We start from the raw sequence: 16,372 nt of genomic DNA, 5'->3' as shown, positions 1-16,372 counted from the left end.
GTGAGTAGAGGGGAGGAGCAGGACTCTCAGGCTTTGTCTGTGAGTAGATGGGAGGAGCAGGACTCGCAGGCTTCCTCTGTGAGTAGAGGGGAGGAGCAGGACTCGCAGGCGTTCTCCGTGAATAGATGGCAGGAGCAGGACTCTCAGGCTTTCTCTGTGAGTAGATGGCAGGAGCAGGACTTTCAGGCTTTCTCTGTGAGTAGAGGGGAGGAGCAGGACTCTCAGGCTTTGTCTGGGAGGAGCAGGACTCGCAGGCTTTCTCTGAGTAGATGGGAGGAGCAGGACTCTCAGGCTTTCTCTGAGTAGATGGGAGGAGCAGGACTCGCAGGCTTTCTCTGTGAGTAGAGGGGAGGAGCAGGACTCTCAGGCTTTGTCTGTGAGTAGATGGGAGGAGCAGGACTCGCAGGCTTTCTCTCTGAGTAGATGGGAGGAGCAGGACTCTCAGGCTTTCTCTGTGAGTAGAGGGGAGGAGCAGGACTCTCAGGCTCTCTCTGAGTAGAGGGGAGGAGCAGGACTCTCAGGCTCTCTCTGAGTAGAGGGGAGGAGCAGGACTCTCAGGCTTTCTCTGAGTAGATGGGAGGAGCTGGACTCTCAGGCTCTCTCTGTGAGTAGAGGGGAGGAGCAGGACTCTCAGGCTTTCTCTGTGAGTATATAACCTAAACAACCTTTCCTATGACCGGAAGAGGTCCACAAGAATATGAAACCTAAAATAATGTAGCCCCAATTTACCAAAGGGTGGAGGTGGGGATACAAAAGAGAGAGGACCACGGATTATCAAAGTGAAATACAAATTTATTGAATATACAAAAAGTGATACAGGACACACAGTGGAGGGAGGCTAGATGGAAACAGCCTACCAGGAAACAACCCACAACAATACCAGGGCACACCACCAGATGGCACAACCTGCTGACAGGCAGCAATAGAGAGAGGGAATAAACAAGGTATAAACTGGCCCGTAGAGAGTCCAAAGGGACAGTGTGAGAAAGACAATTGTACATAGGAGATCTGTAGGATCCCCTAAAAAAGTCCCAGAGGCAGGGGGGCATAAGTGATTAATCTATTTTACCTTGCGTCATGTCAGAGCAGTGATGGTGGATGTGTCCGGGCGTGGGGGCGGGGCCTCAAGAGGCTTTCTCTGTGAGTAGATGACAGGACAGCACCTTTATTTTTTTGTTAATTTTTTATTCAAGCATAAATTGATCTGTATTTTGTCAGCTGTGTGGGGCATGTTGTGGGGATGAATCTGGGGGGTGGGGGAAGGGGGTGCTTGCATGTTTGTCCTGTCACGGTGCAATTGAGGCCTGTTTACAGAACGCCTTTATACTCATCATTTCCGCTTTTTTTCTTTTTTTTGCAGGCCAGGAACGACGGATCATCGAAAGCGTTTGGCAAATCGGCGAATGCTTTTAAGGGTATTTCCTCAAGTAGATTTCTACCAAAAGGAACCAAAGCAAAGGTCAACTTGGAAGAACAAGGTAGACAGAAGGTGTCCTTCAGTTTCAGCTTCACAAAGAAAACCTTCCAGAACAGATTACTGACGTCTTTAGTCAGCGAGAAGCAAAATGAGCCGCAGAGTAATCTGCCCGCGCTCGGCTCCACCGAGCAAATCTCCAAGCTCAAGATGGACTTTGTGGAATCCACTGGTGGATTCATAGAAGTTTCTCCGCCAAAGCCCAAGGTGGAACTAGGAAAAATTCATTTCAAAAAGCATCTTCTCAGTGTTACAAGCAAGCTACCAGCTCCCCAATCTCCACCACCACCCCCACCCCCACCACCACCCCCACCTGCTCCTGTAGTATATGCCCCCACGTCCCTCTCACAATCACCCCAAGAGGCACAGTTAGAAGACATAAAGTCTTCTCCAGACTTTGAAGTGGTGCTATTTCCAGCAAACACATCTTTTACGAAGTCACCCATGAAGGAGCCTACAAGTACAGCATCCTCAACGGAGCTGAGTTCGCCATCCCCATCATCCAGCAAAACTGGCGCCAAGGAAAGCAGAGAGAACCCTTCAATTTCTGTTGCAGAAAGCCCAGGCACTCAGATGGTCGTTGATAAAGTCGAGACGACAGCGATAAAAGAATATTCCCATATTGGGAAGGAAGACAAGAGCTCGGCCAGCGTGCAAAGCGTCAAACCCAACCCCAGCCCTGAAAAACTCAGATCCAAGTCATCTCACTCAGAAACTCTGGTTGTGGCTTCAGAGTCCGATGAAGATTCTGTACAGACCTCCTCCAGCCACCGCTCCCATGAGCTAAAACGCACGTCCAGTAGAGAAAGGGACTCTAAAAGGTGCTCCATGTCCTTGAGAAGTGAGGACAATGTGAAGTATACGTCGTCAAGATCGAGGTCCTCAAAGGATCAGAAGCATTCTGGTTATTCCAGGTCAGACAGAGACTCCAAATACTCGTCCTCTTATTCTCATTGTAGGTCAGATCGAGAACGAAGACGAAGCAAGTCACGTTCCAGGTCACGATCAAGGTCGAGATCCGACAGAGGTCCGAGAAGCAGCTCCTCATATTCTAGATCTGAGCGTTCACATCATTACGAGTCCGAGCGGCGGTACCATCGGAGCTCTCCTTACCGAACGAGATACTCTCGCTCTTATGCAGACAGTCGAGCCAGGGACAGTTCTGATTCTGAAGAGGATTATCGAAGATCCTACACCAGACCTAACGATTCCCGACACCCTTCATCATCCTCTCATTCCTACAGAGAAACCAGAGTGACGTCGTCTTCACACTCAAAATACGACAAAGATCCCAAATTTGATTCTTCACATTATTCTGATCGCAAAAGTAGTACGACATCCGGTAGAGGTGGAAAAGATGCCAAGTCTCCTGCCAGAGAATCTTCCAGGAGAGGTTCTCCTCCAAAAGAAACGGACATTAAACACATGTCGTCTCATTGGCGAGTGGAGAGCATAAAATCCAGTTTCCCCAAATTAGCAGATTCCAAATCTGAGTCCTTGACCTCCGGAAGAAAAAGTTCTAAATGGGACTTAGAGGAAAGGCCGGTATCAAAAGATGAGCGCAAAATAGGCAGAAAAAATGAAAGTGCCCCATCAGATCTACCCGTCCACAAGAAGGCGGCCTCTCCGATCCTTTTTAGGCAGAAGGCGGCTTCTATCATCGAAAACAAAGGGGTGGCTAGAGATCTGAACGTGGAAGACGCCGAACAGTTTATAGATGACCAGCGAAGTAACTGTTCGCTCCAAGCTAACGATGACGATATCCTTCACGAGCGAGGATGGCATTTCGTTACTCTCAGTTCTACAGGAAAGCTTAACCCAGAGGATCCAAGCGAAACACCAGACTCTGAAAACTGTAACTCGGACGTTCCTGAAGTAAGCTTCGATAGCAGTGAAGCCGAACCACACGATAAGTCTGACGAGGATCTGGGAGGAGCATGTGCGCCTAGAAGACTGGAGGCCGTCTCCGAAGACGGTGAGAAAATACCTCCAAGGGAAGCAAAGGGCTCTTACGTAACAGAGAATGTAGAGTCCGCGTCAAAAAAACACCCAAAAAGCGTTACCAAAGATGCGCCTCCTTGTCATGATTTCAACAAGACGGACTCTAAACCGCCGGACCCCGTGCACAAATTCTGTCATTCCACGAGGTGGGAGGAAATCAGCGACAATCACATCTCTGTAATTCATCTTCATTCTGAGCCTCAAACAACAAATGTGATTTTGGAAAAGTCCAGTCTAGCTACGAGCTTCTCTGCAGAGCGGGGTCTACCTTGTAAACCGACACCCCACAAAATCTGTTCTCCACAAAGTACATACAGCGAGTCGCCAGGTGAAGAACCTCCTGAGAAGAAGGAAACACGTAACTGTGTCCCCTATGAAGTGACTGTAGCAGAATCTCCGCCATCTTCACCACTAGTTTCCGATGAAGAAAATTCTTTGCAGTTCAAAAATTCTCTGGTAGAAAATGAGGAACCTTCTGCTTCACCTGAAACCGCGGCTGAGTGGATCGAGGTCCACTCAGAAAATGATTGTTCCAAGCAGGAAGGTGACGCGTCTGAGGTCCTCCACGTTGAAGCTGAGGAGACTGTTGTAAACGATGGATCGCAGTTACCCTCTGACAGTGCTAGGCCGTCCATGAACTTCATCAGCGCCGTCCAAGCGTATTACTCCGATAGCGAAGAGAACGAAAGCGACGATAGTGAATCTGAGGACACCGATTCTGATGACAGCGGCCTTCCCAGGAATCGTTTGCAATCGGTCGTTGTGGTTCCTAAAACTTCTATACTTACCATGGAAGATGCTAAAATGTCTCCGGTCGCTCCCGAAGAAGCTCATCTGTTTACATTACTCGTGGAGGAGGGTCAGACATCTACAACTATCGAAGAAGGTGGAAGATTGCCACCAACCATGGAAGTTTCTGACTCCTTTGCATTGAACGTGGATTCTAACCTAACTGTATTATCTATGAATAATGCTAAAATGCCTGCTCTGACCACAGAAGAACCTCCTACATTTACCATTGAAGAAATGAAACCAGCTGAAGTGACCATGGAAGGTGCAAAACTGGCTGCGATGAAATTGGAAGGCACAAGACCGGGCGCAGTGATCTTGGATGGTGTAAAACCAGCCTCTGTGACTTTGGAAGCTGCAAGACCAGCCTCTGTGACTTTGGAAGCTGCGAGACCGGCCTCTGTGACTTTGGAAGCTGCGAGACCAGCCTCTGTGACTTTGGAAGCTGCGAGACCAGCCTCTGTGACTTTGGAAGCTGCGAGACCGGCCTCTGTGACTTTGGAATCTGCGAGACCAGCCGCACTGACTGTGGAAGCCACGAAATTGGCCTCTGTGACCTTGGAAGCTGCGAGACCGGCCTCTGTAACTTTGGAAGCTGCGAAACCAGCCTCTGTGACCTTGGAAGGTGCGAGACCGGCCTCTGTGGCCTTGGAAGGTGCGAGACCGGCCTCTGTGGCCTTGGAAGGTGCGAGACCGGCCTCTGTGGCCTTGGAAGGTGCGAGACCGGCCTCTGTGGCCTTGGAAGGTGCGAGACCGGCCTCTGTGGCCTTGGAAGGTGCGAGACCGGCCTCTGTGGCCTTGGAAGGTGCGAGACCGGCCTCTGTGGCCTTGGAAGGTGCGAGACCGGCCTCTGTGGCCTTGGAAGGTGCGAGACCGGCCTCTGTGGCCTTGGAAGGTGCGAGACCGGCCTCTGTGGCCTTGGAAGGTGCGAGACCGGCCTCTGTGGCCTTGGAAGGTGCGAGACCGGCCTCTGTGGCCTTGGAAGGTGCGAGACCGGCCTCTGTGGCCTTGGAAGGTGCGAGACCGGCCTCTGTGGCCTTGGAAGGTGCGAGACCGGCCTCTGTGGCCTTGGAAGGTGCGAGACCGGCCTCTGTGGCCTTGGAAGGTGCGAGACCGGCCTCTGTGGCCTTGGAAGGTGCGAGACCGGCCTCTGTGGTTTTGGAAGGTGCCAGACCGGCCTCTGTGGCCTTGGAAGGTGCCAGACCGGCCTCTGTGGCCTTGGAAGGTGCCAGACCGGCCTCTGTGGCCTTGGAAGGTGCCAGACCGGCCTCTGTGGCCTTGGAAGGTGCCAGACCGGCCTCTGTGGCCTTGGAAGGTGCCAGACCGGCCTCTGTGGCCTTGGAAGGTGCCAGACCGGCCTCTGTGGCCTTGGAAGGTGCCAGACCGGCCTCTGTGGCCTTGGAAGGTGCCAGACCGGCCGCAATGTCCTTGCAGAATTTAAAACCAGCAGCAGTGATCTTGGATAGTTCAAAACCAGTTGCAGAAACCATGGAAAGTGCAAGACCGGCCACAGTGACCATTGAAAATGTGAGACCAACAGCGATTGCCATTGACAGACAGACTGCAATAATCATAGATGATGCAAGACACGCTGCTACGAACATGGAAGGTGCGAGACACGCTGCGGTGACCATGGAAAGAGTGAGACACCCTGCGGTGGCCATGGAAGGTGCGAGACCAGCTGCGGTGACCATGGAAGGTTCGAGACCAGCTGCGGTGACAGTGGAAGGTGCGAGACCGGCTGCAGTGACCATGCAAGGTGCGAGACCGGCTGTGGTAGCCATGGCAGGGGCGAGACTGGTTACAATTTTAGAAGAAGAAAAGAAGCCATCGTCATTGGTCATGGATGAAGTGAAGCCGTGTGCTCAGAACTTGAAATATATGAAACCATTGGCATTCTCTACAGAAGAAGGGCAGATGTCCTCCAAGAAGGAAGGTGCAGATCAGTCTCCGGTAACCATGGAAAAGCCTCCAGTCTGTATATTATCCATTGAAGTCGCTCGTCCTTTTCTTTCGACAAATGTTGAGACATTTCAAAACGATCGGAAACTCCAAGAAAGCAGATTAGACCATTGTAATGATAGAAACTCTGTGCACATCCCAATCCCCCCCACGCCTGTCATACCGGCAGAGAAAAGAAATGACATCCCCTCTCCAAAAACGGAGACCCCGCACCCTCCTTCCGATGCCAACGTCAGCACCAGCCGTCCTGTGCCCTTAAAACCTAAAAACAAAGGCAAAGCTCTCATGGAAAATAACACGTTGCAAGAGATCCAAATCCCTGGCCCGGCCAAACCCAAGGACCCAGAGAAGCCCGCTGCGCCCCCGGCTCCTCCCAAACAGCTGGTGAAGGGCTTTGTAGAGAGGCCGGACAGTCGGCACCAGGCACCCGAATATGCCCGAGCTCCCGGGCCTGGAGACTATTCGCGAGTGGATGGCTTCCAGGCAGCAGAAGACTTGTCTGACCTCGGATGGGACTTCTCTCAGCCCGAAAAGCCGAGCAGCACTTACCAGCCCCCGGACAGTAGCTACATGTACTTTGGCTACCAGCAAGGAAGCAGCGGCCACGATCCTTCACAAAATTACATCGGTGACAACGGATATTGGCATTCCGGCTACCACAACAAACAAGACTTCAAGTACAGCAAGCCGTCCGGCCAAGTCCCCGACTCCGTCACCAACTGCTATAACGAAGACGAGGATGACGACGAATACGACTTCACCTGGGACAAGGATCACCTGCACGAGGTCGGGCACCATCCCAAAGCTGTTCACGAAAAATCCAGGGAGAGCGGCTCCGTGCAGGCGCATGAGATCAGCAGCAACTCCATAAAGGACGCCGCGCCGCGCGCAGACAAGAGGGACACGCTGGCCAGAGAGCGGTCAGACATGAAGGAGCGAGGGCCACCCAAGAAACGGAGGCAGGAGATCGAGAGCGACTCGGAGAACGACGCCGAAGCGCTAGAGAGGAGAAGAATGAAGGCGGAGGCCGGATTAGTGGACTCGCCAGCCTCCAAGCAAGGCCGCATGGGCACCATCTGCTGCATGGAAGACTTCAGGGACCCGCAGCACTGGAAGGATTGCCACAAGGCGGGGAAGATGCCAACATACTTCGACCTCATCGAGGAGAACGTCTATCTCACTGAGAGGTACGGCCCGCGCTGCACTGCACCTCACCCCTCTCTGCTAAGTGTATGGCCTCCCTGCAGAGCAGCGCTCCTCCACCTAGTGTCACATACATAGAGAGATTTCCTGCAGATTATTACACCACTGACCTCCCTGCAGAGCAGCGCTCCTCCACCTAGTGTCAAATAGAGATCCTGCAGATTATTGCACCACTGACCTCCCTGCAGAGCATCGCTCCTCCACCTAGTGTCACATAGAGATCCTGCAGATTATTACACCACTGACCTCCCTGCAGAGCAGCGCTCCTCCACCTAGTGTCACATAGAGATCCTGCAGATTATTACACCACTGACCTCCCTGCAGAGCAGCGCTCCTCCACCTAGTGTCACATACATAGAGATCCTGCAGATTATTACACCACTGGCCTCCCTGCAGAGCAGCGCTCCTCCACCTAGTGTCACATACATAGAGATCCTACAGATTATTACACCACTGACCTCCCTGCAGAGCAGCGCTCCTCCAACTAGTGTCAGATACATAGAGATCCTGCAGATTATTACACCACTGACCTCCCTGCAGAGCAGCGCTCCTCCACCTAGTGTCACATACATAGAGATCCTACAGATTATTACACTACTGACCTCCCTGCAGAGCAGCGCTCCTCCACCTAGTGTCACATACAGAGATCCTGCAGATTACACCACTGACCGCTCTGCAGAGCACCGCTCCTCCACCTAGTGTCACATAGATAGAGATCCTGCAGATTACACCACTGACCTCCCTGCAGAGCAGCGCTCCTCCACCAAGTGTCAGATACATAGAGATCCTGCAGATTATTACACCACTGACCTCCCTGCAGAGCAGCGCTCCTCCACCAAGTGTCACATACATAGAGATCCTGCAGATTATTACACCACTGACCTCCCTGCAGAGCAGCGCTCCTCCACCTAGTGTCACATAGAGATCCTGCAGATTATTACACCACTGACCTCCCTGCAGAGCATCGCTCCTCCACCCAGTGTCACATATGGAGATATCCTGCAGATTATTACACCACTGACCTCCCTGCAGAGCATCGCTCCCCCACCTAGTCACATACAGAGATCCTGCAGATTATTACACCACTGACCTCCCTGCAGAGCATCACTTCTCCACCTAGTGTCACATACATAGAGATCCTGCAGATTATTACACCACTGACCGCTCTGCAGAGCAGCGCTCCTCCACCTAGTGTCACATACATAGTGAGGAATCCTGCAGATTACACCACTGACCTTCCTGCAGAGCATCGCTCCTCCACCTAGTGTCACATACATAGTGAGGGATCCTGCAGATTACACCACTGACCTTCCTGCAGAGCATCGCTCCTCCACCTAGTGTCACATACATAGTGAGGGATCCTGCAGATTACACCACTGACCTTCCTGCAGAGCATCGCTCCTCCACCTAGTGTCACATACATAGTGAGGGATCCTGCAGATTACACCACTGACTTCTACAGACTGCAGAACATTGCTCCTCCAGATCAGTGTCAGATACATAGTGAGATCCTGCAGATTATTACACCACTGACTTCTATAGATTTGCAGAACATCGCTCCTCCACCTAGTGTCCGATACATAGTGAGAGATCCTGCAGATTATACCACTGACGTCTACAGATCTGCAGAGCATCGCTCCTCGACCTAGTGTCAGATATAGTGAGAGATCCTGCAGATTATTACACCACTGACCTCTACATATCTGCAGGACATCACTCCTCCATATCCTGACAGATACATAGTGATATATCCTGCAGATTACACCACTGACCTCTACATATCTGCAGGACATCACTCCTCCATATCCTGACAGATACATAGTGATATATCCTGCAGATTACACCACTGACCTCTACATATCTGCAGAACATCGCTCCTCCATATCCTGACATATACATAGTGATATATCCTGCAGATTATTACACCCCTGACCTTTCTTTTACTGCTCCTTATTGCAGAAAGAAGAACAAGAGTCACCGGGACATAAAGCGCATGCAGTGCGAGTGTCCGCTGCTCTCTAAAGAGGAGCGTGCTCAGGGCGAGGTGGCCTGCGGGGAGGACTGCCTCAACCGCCTGCTGATGATTGAATGGTGAGTCCTGTGCCCGACACGTCCTCGCCGCCCGTGGATATTACCCTCACACCTCTGCTTTCTGTACAGAGTCACTGTCCTCACAGTCTGTATACATGTCTGTAAAGATTCAGGAACGTCATCAGTCCCCAAATAATCTATCAACCAGTGACACGCAGGTGGGGGGATGGGGGGATGCGGGTGGGGAGAGGGGGGGACGCGGGTGGGGAGGGGAGAGGGGGGGACGCGTTTGGGGAGAGGAGAGGGGGGGACGCAGGTGGGGGGACGCGGGTCGGGAGAGGGGGGGGCGCGGGAGGGGAGAGGGGGGGATGCGGATGGGGAGGGGAGAGGGGGGGACGCGGGTCGGGAGAGGGGGGGGCTCGGGAGGGGGGGATGCGGAGGGGAGAGGGGGGGGACGCGGGTGGGGAGAGGAGAGGGGGGGACGCGGGAGGGGAGAGGAGAGGGGGGGGGCGCGGGAGGGGAGAGGAGAGGGGGGGGGCGCGGGAGGGGAGAGGAGAGGGGGGGATGCGGGTGGAGAGGGGGGGAGGAAATGAGGGGGGGACATGGGGGGGGGGATGCGGGTGGGGATGCTGGTTGGGAGGGGAGGAGGATGCGGGTGGGGAGAGGAGGGGGGATGCGGGTGGGGAGGGACACGGGTGGGGAGGGGAGAGGGGGCGGACGCGGGTGGGGAGGGGAGAGGGGGCGGACGCGGGTGGGGAGAGGAGGGGGGGACGCGGGTGGGGAGATGGGGGGTGGCCGCGGGGGAGGAAATGGGGGGGGGACGCGGGGGGGGGGGATGCTGGTGGGGATGCTGGTTGGGAGGGGAGGAGGATGCGGGTGGGGAGAGGGGGGATGCGGGAGAGGAGGGGAGATGCAGGTGGGGAGACGGGGGAGATGCAGGTGGGGAGGGGAGGGGGATGCAGGTGGGGAGAGGGGGGGGATGCAGTTTTAAAGATTGGCGGTCAGTGCAGGCGCCTGTAGGAAATCTGAATGTACAGTTTCCGTCTGTCTTAATGTCTTGTGACTCCTTTTTGCGGTCTTCCAGCTCATCAAGGTGCCCGAATGGAGACTACTGCTCGAACCGGCGTTTCCAGAGGAAGCAACATGCCGACGTCGAATGCATCCTGACTGACAAGAAGGGCTGGGGTCTCCGAGCCGGCAGAGACCTAAAACCGTAAGCCTATGCTAAATACACCTGCCTGGGGGGGAGGGGGAGCACGGCCAGGTCTGTGATAGGGGTGGGGAAGTCGTCCGTCATTTCTGCCCCAAAAACAGCAGAGTCTGAATGATGGAATATCTTTTGTTTTGGTCTCAATTTCTTTAACTATTTCCAGACCCCATAAACCTGTAGTGTCCGGGTGGTCCGCGTATTACTCTGCAATGATGGAAATATCACTGCAGAATAAGCCGCTGCAGGGCACGGTGCAGAGGCGGGCAGCCGCTGTCAGACACAGCCAGACTCCCCATACAGAAGGCAGAGATGGTTATTACTATCTCTGCTTTCCGGATTGCTGAATACACAGCTCTGAACAAGCGTTCCTGCGATCGCGAGGTGCAGAGCAGGAGCCAAACATAACAAGAATCAGACTCCTCGGATCACAAATAGAAAAGCACAATTATTTATATAGCCAAAGAGGAAAAAATAATCACTTGAAAAAAAATAAAACCTAATTACACCTGGTCAGGGGCGGGGGGAAACGGCTTTTGGTGCGACGTGTTTAATTCTGGCTCTCCTTCCCATAGGAACACATTTGTGCTGGAATACTGCGGAGAGGTGCTGGACCACAAGGAGTTCAAAGCCCGTGTGAAGGAGTACGCCCGCAGCAAGAACATCCACTACTACTTCATGGCTCTGAAAAACGACGAGGTGAGTCTGTGGGGGCAGTAATAGAACGAGAATGGGGTCAGCTCTGGCTCTGTATGTGCTGCTGGGGTCAGAGACGTCCTCCCGTCCGGCCGGGGGCAGCGAGGGCTCCGGCTCTGTATGTGCTGCTGGGGTCAGAGACGTCCTCACGTCTGGCCGGGGGCAGCGAGGGCTCCGGCTCTGTATGTGCTGCTGGGGTCAGAGACGTCCTCGCGTCTGGCCGGGGGCAGCGAGGGCTCCGGCTCTGTATGTACTGCTGGGGTTATAGACGTCTGGCCGGGGGCAGCGAGGGCTCCGGCTCTGTATGTGCTGCTGGGGTTATAGACATCTGGCCGGGGGCAGCGAGGGCTCCGGTTCTGTATGTGCTGCTGGGGTCAGAGACGTCCTCACGTCCGGCCGGGGGCAGCGAGAGCTCCGGCTCTGTATGTGTTGCTGGGGTCAGAGACGTCCTCCCGTCCGGCCGGGGGCCGCAGCCATGTTGCCGTCTCTTCCGGGGAGTCTGCGCTCTTCCACACTGATCCTTTTCTGTTTTCTCACAGATTATAGACGCAACGCAGAAGGGTAACTGCTCGCGTTTCATGAACCACAGCTGTGACCCCAACTGTGAGACCCAGAAGGTGAGTAGCGCGAGCGGCGTACGGACCGGTGTCCTGTCACCGGGGGACCTAACCTGAAATCATGCTGCTTTCTGCCCTCTGTAGTGGACGGTGAATGGACAGCTCAGGGTCGGCTTTTTCACCACCAGACTGGTCCCTGCGGGCGCCGAGCTGACGTTTGATTACCAGTTCCAGCGATACGGGTAAGGGCTATGCTGTGTGACGTCGTTTTTTCCATGGTGGATCACGGCTCCTCCTGTCCCTTACTCTATAGGGATAGCCTGGGCCGTATCCACCGTCACTCCTCTGTGGTGTGTACGGGCTAGCCCATCCTATTCACACCACCGGTACGGCAGCCATATTCACCTTGTCACTCTCTCCATGTGTATTTTACGCCTTTACACACGCCAAGCACATGTAATATGCAGCACATGGTGTATGCAGCACATGGCGTATGTAGCACATGGCGTATGTAGCACATGGCGTATGCGGCACATGGCGTATGCAGCACATGGCGTATGCAGCACATGGCGTATGTAGCACATGGCGTATGTAGCACATGGCGTATGTAGCACATGGCGTATGCAGCACATGGCGTATGCAGCACATGGCGTATGCAGCACATGGCGTATGTAGCACATGGCGTATGTAGCACATAGCGTATGTAGCACATGGCGTATGTAGCACATGGCGTATGCAGCACACGGCGTATGCAGCACACGGCGTATGCAGCACACGGCGTATGCAGCACACGGCGTATGCAGCACACGGCGTATGCAGCACACGGCGTATGCAGCACACGGCGTATGCAGCACATGTCATATGTCCTTTCGCTCTCCTCCCACATTACAGTAAGGAGGCGCAGAAATGCTTCTGTGGATCGGGGAACTGCAGAGGATATCTGGGCGGAGAGAACAGGGTCAGCGTGCGAGCAGCCGGGGGCAAGATGAAGAAGGAACGGTCCCGCAAGAAGGATTCTGTGAGTGTCCTCCATACTGGGGCTAAAGGCCTCGCTAATCCACCGACCCACCAGGGATGTCCCCAGACCGGACCCTGCCATGTGCACACTCCTGAGCCCCTGCACATCGTAGACCCCTCTGCAGGGATGTCCCCAGACCGGATCCTGCCATGTGCACGCTCCTGAGCCTCTGTACATCGTAGGCCCCTCTGCAGGGATGTCCCCAGACCGGATCCTGCCATGTGCACGCTCCTGAGCCCCTGCACATCGTAGGCCCCTCTGCAGGGATGTCCCCAGTCCGGACCCTGCCATGTGCACGCTCCTGAGCCCCTGCACATCGTAGGCCCCTCTGCAGGGATGTACCCAGACCGGATCCTGCCATGTGCACACTCCTCAGCCCCTGCACATCGTAGACCCCTCTGCAGGGATGTCCCCAGACCGGATCCTGCCATGTGCACACTCCTCAGCCCCTGCACATCGTAGACCCCTCTGCAGGGATGTCCCCAGACCGGATCCTGCCATGTGTACGCTCCTGAGCTTCTGCACATCGTAGACCCCTCTGCAGGGATGTCCCCAGACCGGACCCTGCCATGTGCACGCTCCTGAGCCCCTGCACATCGTAGACCCCTCTGCAGGGATGTCCCCAGACCAGATCCTGCCATGTGCACGCTCCTGAGCCCCTGCACATCGTAGACCCCTCTGCAGGGATGTCCCCAGACCGGACCCTGCCATGTGCACGCTCCTGAGCCCCTGCACATCGTAGACCCCTCTGCATGGATGTCCCCAGTCCGGACCCTGCCATGTGCACGCTCCTGAGCCCCTGCACATCGTAGACCCCTCTGCATGGATGTCCCCAGTCCGGACCCTGCCATGTGCACGCTCCTGAGCCCCTGCACATCGTAGACCCCTCTGCAGGGATGTCCCCAGACCGGACCCTGCCATGTGCACGCTCCTGAGCCCCTGCACATCGTAGACCCCTCTGCAGGGATGTCCCCAGACCGGACCCTGCCATGTGCACGCTCCTGAGCCCCTGCACATCGTAGACCCCTCTGCAGGGATGTCCCCAGACCAGATCCTGCCATGTGCACGCTCCTCAGCCCCTGCACATCGTAGACCCCTCTGCAGGGATGTCCCCAGACCGGACCCTGCCATGTGCACGCTCCTCAGCCCCTGCACATCGTAGACCCCTCTGCAGGGATGTCCCCAGACCGGATCCTGCCATGTGCACGCTCCTGAGCCCCTGCACATCGTAGACCCCTCTGCAGGGATGTCCCCAGACCGGACCCTGCCATGTGTACGCTCCTAAGCCCCTGTTCATCGTAGACCCCTCTGCAGGGATGTCAGACTCTGATAGCTATACACATGAGGATCCAAATTTCTGATAATCCAGCACTTGTGTGTTCTGGAATATGCCAGATTATCGGACTGTCGCCTCTTTTCCTCTGTGCTGTGATCCAGGTGGACGGGGAGCTGGAGGCGCTGCTCGAGAACGGAGAAGGTCTGTCCGACAAAAACCAGGTGCTCAGCTTATCCCGGCTAATGGTCCGAATCGAGACGTTGGAGCAGAAGCAAACCTGCCTGAAGCTGATCCGGGTGAGGTCCAGAGCGGGCCGGCTGGTATGGGGCTGGTATGGGGGTGTGCAGCCGCCTGTGAACACAAGGGGGCGCCCAACGTCAGGGTTATTCTCACGTTGCGTGCTGATGCGTTTTGGCCACGATTCTGCTGCATTTTACCTGTGAAATAATCCCCAAAAAAGAGTGAGGAAAAAAAGCATCAAAGAGGCCAAGTTTACACCTGATCACACGGGTATTGGGGGCTGTTGTGTCAGCGCAGGGGACCCTCGGCCCAGCACAGACCAGATCATACAGGTATGAGAGGGCTCCCGATTCTCGTGGTCAGGACCCCACCGTCAGTCACCAGCCGAGGCGAGCACCGTGGGGAGAGATGTACTACATGTGCCAGAACTTGCCCCAGGCTCACCCAGCATCTGCCGCTTGTCTCTCCGCAGAATACACAGTCCCCGTCCTGCCTGAAGTCGTTCCTGGAGTGTCACGGATTGTCCGTCTTGTGGATCTGGATGGCCGAGCTTGGAGACAACCGGGGGACCACAAGTACCAGCATCAGACTGCAGCTAGAGGTCAGGGGCTGTGAGAGCTTCGAGTAATGCTGAGCAGCTTTATAACCTTGCACCGATTACGCCTGGTCTAATCCTCCAGTCACACTGAAAGCTGCACCGCTCTGTCCAGCACTTGGTGCTTGGGATTTATGGAGATGTCGTGTGTTTGGGGTCAGTAGCTCCATCTCGTCTTTATAACAGGTGACCGGAGTATAGGCCAAGACGATAAAGCCAGGGTGCTCTGCATAGCCTGTAAATGTCGGGCTCTATTCACATTGTGTCTGGGATTTATGTGATGGGATTTGAAGGGGGCTGGCTGCCTATGTCTGTCATGGTCGCCTGCCCTGGAGATTAGTGTCAGGCTCAGGTCTGGAGTCTGTTATACCATCTGAGACTATAGACTATACCGTATGTACTGGCGTATAAGCCGAGGCCCCTAATTTTACCACAAAAGACCGGGAAAACTTATTGACTCGAGTATAAGCCTGGGGTGGGAAATGCACAAGATACTGGAAAATTAAAAAAATAGAAATAGATCCCAATAAAATGTAATGTGCCCATATTGTCTCCTGTAATAATGTGCCCCATTCTTCTGACCTATAGTAATGTGCCTATCTTAGTGCCCCATAGTAATGTGGCCCATCCTTTAGTAATGTCCCCTGCAGTAATGTGCCCCATGCATTAGTAATGTCCCCTGCAGTAATGTGCCCCATCCTTTAGTAATGTCCCCTGCAGTAATGTCCCCTGCAGTAATGTCCCCTGCAGTAATGTGCCCCATGCATTACTAATGTCCCCTGCAGTAATGTGGCCCATCCTTTAGTAATGTCCCCTGCAGTAATGTCCCCTGCAGTAATGTCCCCTGCAGTAATGTGCCCCATGCATTAGTAATGTCCCCTGCAGTAATGTGCCCCATGCATTACTAATGTCCCCTGCAGTAATGTGCCCCATGCATTAGTAATGTCCCCTGCAGTAATGTGCCCCAACCTTTAGTAATGTCCCCTGCAGTAATGTGCCCCATGCATTAGTAATGTCCCCTGCAGTAATGTGCCCCATGCATTAATGTCCCCTGCAGTAATGTGCCCCATCCTTTAGTAATGTCCCCTGCAGTAATGTGGCCCATCCTTTAGTAATGTCCCCTGCAGTAATGTGGCCCATCCTTTAGTAATGTCCCATGCATTAGTAATGTCCCCTGCAGTAATGTGCCCCATGCATTAGTAATGTCCCCTGCAGTAATGTGCCCCATGCATTAGTAATGTCCCCTGCAGTAATGTGCCCCATCCTTTAGTAATGTCCCCTGCAGTAATGTGCCCCATCCTTTAGTAATGTCCCCTGCAGTAA

The 16,372-nt window shown here is 54.3% G+C and overlaps 1 protein-coding gene across 2 annotated transcripts in view; it reads left to right on the top strand.

Moving 5' to 3' along the window:
- SETD2 (SET domain containing 2, histone lysine methyltransferase) overlaps positions 1 to 16,372 on the top strand; it is a 76,791-nt gene that overhangs the window by 36,276 nt on the left and 24,143 nt on the right. For both annotated transcript variants that reach the window (XM_075315845.1, XM_075315844.1), the window contains 9 exons: positions 1,361 to 7,413; positions 9,389 to 9,520; positions 10,545 to 10,673; positions 11,243 to 11,366; positions 11,903 to 11,980; positions 12,065 to 12,162; positions 12,812 to 12,938; positions 14,376 to 14,510; positions 14,927 to 15,055. In XM_075315845.1, coding sequence (XP_075171960.1) covers positions 1,361 to 7,413; positions 9,389 to 9,520; positions 10,545 to 10,673; positions 11,243 to 11,366; positions 11,903 to 11,980; positions 12,065 to 12,162; positions 12,812 to 12,938; positions 14,376 to 14,510; positions 14,927 to 15,055 — 7,005 coding nt within the window. The remainder of the gene's footprint in view (positions 1 to 1,360; positions 7,414 to 9,388; positions 9,521 to 10,544; positions 10,674 to 11,242; positions 11,367 to 11,902; positions 11,981 to 12,064; positions 12,163 to 12,811; positions 12,939 to 14,375; positions 14,511 to 14,926; positions 15,056 to 16,372) is intronic.

This window comes from Anomaloglossus baeobatrachus, chromosome 6 (assembly GCF_048569485.1).
Source record: "Anomaloglossus baeobatrachus isolate aAnoBae1 chromosome 6, aAnoBae1.hap1, whole genome shotgun sequence".
NCBI lineage: Eukaryota > Metazoa > Chordata > Amphibia > Anura > Aromobatidae > Anomaloglossus > Anomaloglossus baeobatrachus.
Note: the sequence above shows the minus strand (reverse complement) of the source record. Positions and strands in the feature narration are given on the sequence as shown.